This window comes from Carcharhinus amblyrhynchos, chromosome 2 (genome assembly GCF_965287045.1).
Source record: "Carcharhinus amblyrhynchos chromosome 2, sCarAmb.v2.hapA, whole genome shotgun sequence".
Classification (NCBI taxonomy): Eukaryota; Metazoa; Chordata; class Chondrichthyes; order Carcharhiniformes; family Carcharhinidae; genus Carcharhinus; species Carcharhinus amblyrhynchos.
The window spans coordinates 13135813-13141975 of record NC_137325.1 but is presented as its reverse complement, the minus strand read 5'-3'; the positions used below and the strand labels follow the sequence as shown (position 1 = coordinate 13141975).

At 43.9% G+C, this 6163-nt stretch overlaps 1 protein-coding gene across 1 annotated transcript; it reads right to left on the bottom strand.

Annotated features, from left to right (window-relative positions):
• Positions 1–2302: 2302 nt before the first annotated feature.
• LOC145354866 (C-C chemokine receptor type 4-like) lies at positions 2303–5160 on the bottom strand. Its single transcript, XM_080206421.1, has 2 exons — positions 4577–5160; positions 2303–2789 (listed from the first exon to the last, which is right to left on the bottom strand). Exons 1-2 carry the CDS (start codon positions 5158–5160, stop codon positions 2303–2305), a joined length of 1071 nt encoding a protein of 356 aa, XP_080062547.1.
• Positions 5161–6163: the final 1003 nt, after the last annotated feature.

Below are 6163 nucleotides of genomic sequence, written 5' to 3'. Positions count from 1 at the left end.
AGGTTTTCCAGCATCTTCTCTTTTAGCTTCAGTTCTCATGTAATCATTTGCAGACACCAAGTCCCTTAGTTTCACCATCGGCACATGGTCTATCGATGGGCAATTTTGACCTTTCTGCAGAAAAACACACTTTTAACCCTTGCCTAACGAAGCAATAGTCACAAAACTGTCGGTTTTTACATTTCTTCAATCACCTGATCTTCGTTTGTTCAACCACTCTTTGCCTATTGCTGAAAGGAGGGCTGTCAAGAGCCATTCACAGGTGTGAATATTGCATCTAAAACAACTCTGTCTACAACCATTGGAAAAAACCAGGTTAAAATAAAACATGGGAGAAAAACGCAGTTACAAAATAAAACTGGTTTACAAACATGTGCTGACCCTCAGCCTAAACCCACATCAGTTGCAACAACTTTATGAAACTGGATTTTCAGCATTAAGTTCATGTATCACCTCTCATTTGTAGTGGAAGGCTGTCATAGCAAGCCTGGGGATTACTCTGGGGGCCTGGGTTCAAATCCCACCCTAGAATGTGGTGAAACCTGAATATATTAAAAATCTAATGACTTTTTTAATACCCTTTGCCGATTATCATAAAGAAGCCATCTGGTTCACTATTTATTTGTATCACAAGTAGGCTTGCATTAACATTGCAATGAAGTTACTGTGAAAATCCCCCAGTCGCCACCCTTCAGTGCCTGTTTGTATAGTCTGAGGGAGAATTTAGCATAGTCAATGCACTTAACCAGCACATCTTTCAGACTGTGGGAGGAAACCGGAGTGCCCAGCCAAAACCCACAGAGTCATGGGGAGAATTTGCAGACTCCGCACAGACAGTGCCCCAAGCCAGGAATTGAACCCAGGTCCCTGTCACTGTGAGGCAGCAGTGCTAATCACTGTAGTACTGTGCTGCCCCAGGTCCCTGGTGCTGTGAGGCAGCACTGCTATCAACTGCGCCACTGTGCCATCTGAGGTCTCTGGTGCTGTGAGGCAGCAGTGCTAACCACTTATACCCTGTGCCGCTAATGTCCTTTAGGGAAGGAAATGTGCTGTCCTTATCTGGTCTGGCCTACATGTGACTCCAGAGTCACAGCAATGTGGTTGACTCTGAAATTGCCAAGCCCAACATCCCAATGATGGAATTTAAAAAAGTAATTTCTGTCTCCCCTTTCAAAATAAATTTTACATCCCATAAAGATTGTACCTGTAAAGCATGTGGGATTATAGTGGTCAGTCTCACTGTATTGCACTCAATAGGATGCAGGATCTGTACCTGAGAATACAATTAGTCTTTAACTATTGGATAATAGATCCACAGTTCTATTTGTGTTAATTGTCTTGTCAACCATTCGAGCACCCACAAGGCTGGGCTATGTAACTCGCTGAAATGTTTGGATCCAGTGGGTTCGATGGGCCTTAACCAGTAATTGACTTGTATTCCAACCATTATCTTGCAATTGAGTCTATGTCTATATATGTCCTGTTTGTGAACCCATCTCCCCACTCACTTGATGAAGGAGCAGCACTCCAAAAGCTCGTGCTACCAAATAATCCTGTTGGATGTTAACCAGGTGTTGCTTGACTGTTTCCTATGTCACTAACGGGCTATTGTATTAATCTACCCAGCAGTCAGGCTATTCCTCTTACAAATCATGATATGAAAAATATTATGTCTTACTCCAGTGTGAGATTTGCAGATGGATTTTATGGTCGGACATGGCTTAAAAGTAGCGTAGGTTTTAAATAAATGTGTGAACAGAGCATAAATACATCTATTTACAGCAGTTCCATATTCGAGTCACAGGGTGGGATTTTACTGCCTCACTCGGGTGAGACTGGACATTCACGCCCGAGGTCAATGGAAACTTCTTTTGTTGAACTCTCACCTGTGCTGATTTTGTGGCAGGTGAGGTGGTAGAGTTCAGGCCATAGAATTACAAAGGTTTACTGCATGGAAACAGACCCTTCAGCCAAATTGTCCATGCCGCCCTTTTTTTAAGCTAGTCCCAATTGCCTGCATTTGGCTCATATCCCACTATACCCATCATACCCGTATAACTGTCTAAATGCCTTTCAAAGGACAAAATTGTGCCCGCCTCTACTACTACCTCTGGCAGCTTGTTCCAGACACTCACCACCCTCTGTGTGAAAGAAACTGCCCCTCTGGACCCTTTTGTATCTCTCCCCTCTCACATTAAGTCTATGCCCACTAGTTTTAGACTCCCCTACCTTTGGGAAAAGATATTGACTATCTAGCTGATCTATGCCCCGCATTATTTTGTAGACCTCTATAACATCACCCCTAAAATGTACAGAAACAGTTGAATGTTGAACTACATAACCGTGGATTATTCATGGTCACCAGAAGATTGTGAACAGACAGAGGTAGTAACATGACGTGAAGTAAAATGAAGGTTTTTGCATGCTTTACATCTAAGAAGTCAAAAGCACAACATCCACGGAGGTACAATCTTAATCTTTCACCCAAAAATGCATCAATGACTGGGTTCAAACAGCAATGTACAAATATGATGGATTCAGTGACTTGCTGGGTAATACTGAGATATATGCGGAGTTGACAACCAGTTAAAACTTCCAATTCTCTCAAAAACTCCAGGAACGTCGCTATATTGTGCGGTACCCAAAATAAAAAAAACACTATCTCAACAGCAATGATCATTTTTATGGCTTTATGCTTCTTATAACTTTTGTTTTTCAGCAGAGTCTGAATTATTCTTGTATAACAGAAAACCATTACGACCATTGGAACCAAAAAACCAACACATAGGCTGGGATTCTCGCAAAAATGTTCTAATTGTGGAATTCACGGGAAAACTAGTGTAAATCATGCTGGTTTTATCAGTGGGAGTTCACACTAAACTCTCCCATACTCTATGCAATGCAGAGACCACCAGTGCGAATATCATTAGATTTCAGATGGCGTGGCCTATTCCCACCAGGGAAGCTGACAGTTTAGGGCCTCTGAACTGTCAGCCTCCCCATTTGCTGGCCAGCCCAGGACCCTTGGGGTGCTGTCCCCACCCCCCCAACCTCCTCACATCCCAATCACAGCTCCCCTGATCAGACTTGGCCAGTCCCAGCCCCTGTCCTGGACTGCCTGATCATCAGCCCAACCCCCCTGCCCCGGCAGTGACAATCCTCCCCATCCCCTCCCCAGCAGACCCCACCCCCCCCCCACCCATCCTGTCCTCCCTGCCCCTGCAACCCCCCCCCCCACCCCCCCAGGTGACCAGAACCCACCCTCCCAATCCCACCCCGATCTCTGGCCTCCCTCCAGCCCCCATCAATCGAAATGATAGAATGGCAGTGGGACCACCCCCACCGATCGCCCCCTAGGCCCCAGCCTCCATAGGCCCCACTCCCTTGGCACTGCCCCATGCCTGATATGCAGTGCCAAAGTGCCTCCTTGGCATGGGCTTTTTGCCCCTTGTGCAGCGCCAGGCAGCCCAGTCTGGAGCTGCCAGGGTGCCCATGCCCTGAGGCACCACCCCCTCACTGCCCGACCCCGGTGTGATTGCATCCCATTCACTCCAGCCGGTTTGTCCCAGTGGTTCTATGAAAGCGGAGAATGTAAAAGAATTTGTAGCCAAAACTTGTATTAGAATGTGTGTCAAAGAACTGTAGCTGAAACTTGTATTAGAATGTTTTTCTTGAAGTAGATTTAGGATGGGTGATGGGATAAGACTAGTATAGTTAATCAGCTCAATGTGTGTTACTTAATGTAATTAAGTATAACTGATATAATCAATGCATGCGATCCAATGAATTTAGTATAGTAATCACTCATTTGTGAATGTAAATAGTAGCCACATGGGAGAACAATGGACACTGCCCAGTTGTCCAACTTGATCTGTGACAGTAGCAAAAGAGAGAATAAAGTCAGCATGTTTTTCTTTACTATTCGGCTTGAGCTAGTTAAACTATGATTAGTAGGTAAGCAGAATGGTCTAGACAAGGGAAAAGGTTTAACCACCATGGTTTCAAAAAGGAAAGAGATGTAACAATGAATGACCAATCTCAAGCGAGATAGATAAAGGGTCGACCCAGAAACAATGGTGGCTAAACAAGATTGAATTTTGAAAGAAAGATAAGAGTCTTGAGATATGGAGCTGTAAGGTGTATAAAAAGACTGTAAGCAGAATGGTTCAGTGGAATGTTCCGGACATCCCGGCTTTATTCTCTTGTGCTGGAAAATAAAGTCTACTGCTTGGAGGATTACAACTCAGACTCTCTGTTTCAATCGGGTTAAATAAGTTGTCGTCTTGGGGAACCACGACAGGAACAAGTCTGAACCCCAGTGGAGTGAAATATTCCTTAAGGGGTGGGAGATGCCAGCGGGCCTGAAGAATTCATCCCCGAGCCCGGTAATCACATTAAAATAACATTAAAATCAAATACAATGTACTTACCTGGTGTTCCCACTGGTTTGCAGCATGAGTCAGATATCCAGCACTGGGAGATGCGTATGCGACAGGAACATGTGCGCAAATCCTGCAAATGCCCGGACACAGATTCTTCCACCTAGAAAATTAGCATGCATGAGTGGGAGAAATGCCCCCATAGTCTTTGAAAAAGTTTCCGACTCGACGAGTTTTCTGGGAAGAAAGTGTGACAAACTTTTCTTCCATCAATGCTGCCCGTTTTATTAAACATCATTGTGGGAAGAGAGGCGAATGTAACTACGCACCACATCACTGCACTCGAAATAATCCTGTTTCGAACTGTCCTAGCTCTGACTGAAGACACAGCGTGAACAATTGCAAGGTAGCGGTCTATACTTATCAGGATTATGAACATTAGGCCACCATAGTAGCCAAGCATATCAGCGACAATAATGATCTTGCAAAAGACATCGCTCCCCCCCCAACCCCCCGCCCCGATCCATTCATCTGCGGCCAAATAAGCCCAGAAGGGAAGCATTAGAACAAAAAGCAAATCACAAAATGCCAAAGTGTTTGTAATATTCTTCAACTGTTTGTATTTTAGTAAAAAGTACCTTCCAATGAGGTTCATCAGCAGCGCAAGCATAAGTTCATTTTTCCAGCAAAAGTAAATAAAATTCATTGCAGATCCCATGTCACAAGAAGAGAAACTGTCTCCATAGTTGTAACTAAAGTCACTGAACACGCTCAGCGGCATTTCAAATGTGTTTGTCACGGAACTCACCTCCCAGTAAACTAGAAACAAACAAACACCCAGTCAGTGAAGTTTATCATTGAATTAGTTCACAGTTGGATTTACAGAACTAGATTACAACTTGGTTCAAACTTCAATCAGTCCAAACTAGTAACAGTGCTAAACATGTGATGTTTCAGTACCTATTGGTCATAAAGGCCAAAGCACCAAAAATGGAGAATTCACTCTCTCCAGATTCATAACTTTAATGATGTACTTTAATGAATTATTAATTTAAAATCAGTTATGAATAAAATTTAGGAATTAAGCTACTTGTAAATAACTCTTACTTTTCTCTCAGACTGGTAAAATGTTTCAAGTTAAAGTTTATTTATTATTGTCACAAGTCGGCTTACATTAACACTGCAAATGAAGTTACTCTGAAAATCCCCTAGTCACCACACTCTGACACCTGTTCAGGTACACTGAGGGAGAATTTAGCATGGCCAATGCACCTAACCAGTATGTCTTTCAGACTGTGGGGGGAAACTGGAGCACCTGGAGGAAACCCATGCAGACACAGGGAGAACGTGCAAACTCCACACAGGCGCTGACCCAAACTGGGAATCGAACCCAGATCCCTGGCATTGTGAGGCAGCAGCGCTAACCACTGTGCCACTTTGCCATCCTGTAAATGTATGTTCTCTCAATGGCCACACAAATTATTGCTTTTGAATTATTGCCTGCAGCTCAAGAAGGCAAACAGAGCTCACCACCATCTTCTCTGGGAAAATTCAGGATGGGCAAGAAATGCTCGGTTTGCCAGGGAGTTTCATACTCCTTCACAGTGTAAGAAAAAAACCTCCCCATTAAGCAGCAGTGATCTCGTCTGTCATGTGCCTCCTTGAATCTTATCCTCATAAGACAGCAAGAATGTTGTCATCATGTGGTTTCACCAGATGGTAGCTGGAAGTTCCCTCTGGTTTAGGTTGTGAAATTGTGGAGTTTGGGCCGTTGAAAACAATGA

Coding starts and splice junctions, on each gene's coding strand:
- LOC145354866 (XM_080206421.1), bottom strand. CDS start 5,160: ATGCCGCTGAGCGTGTTCAGTGACTTTAGTTACAACTATGGAGACAGT. Junction 2,790..4,576: donor CTTTTTCAAAGACTATGGGG/GCATTTCTCCCA, acceptor CGAGAATCCCAG/CCTATGTGTTGGTTTTTTGG.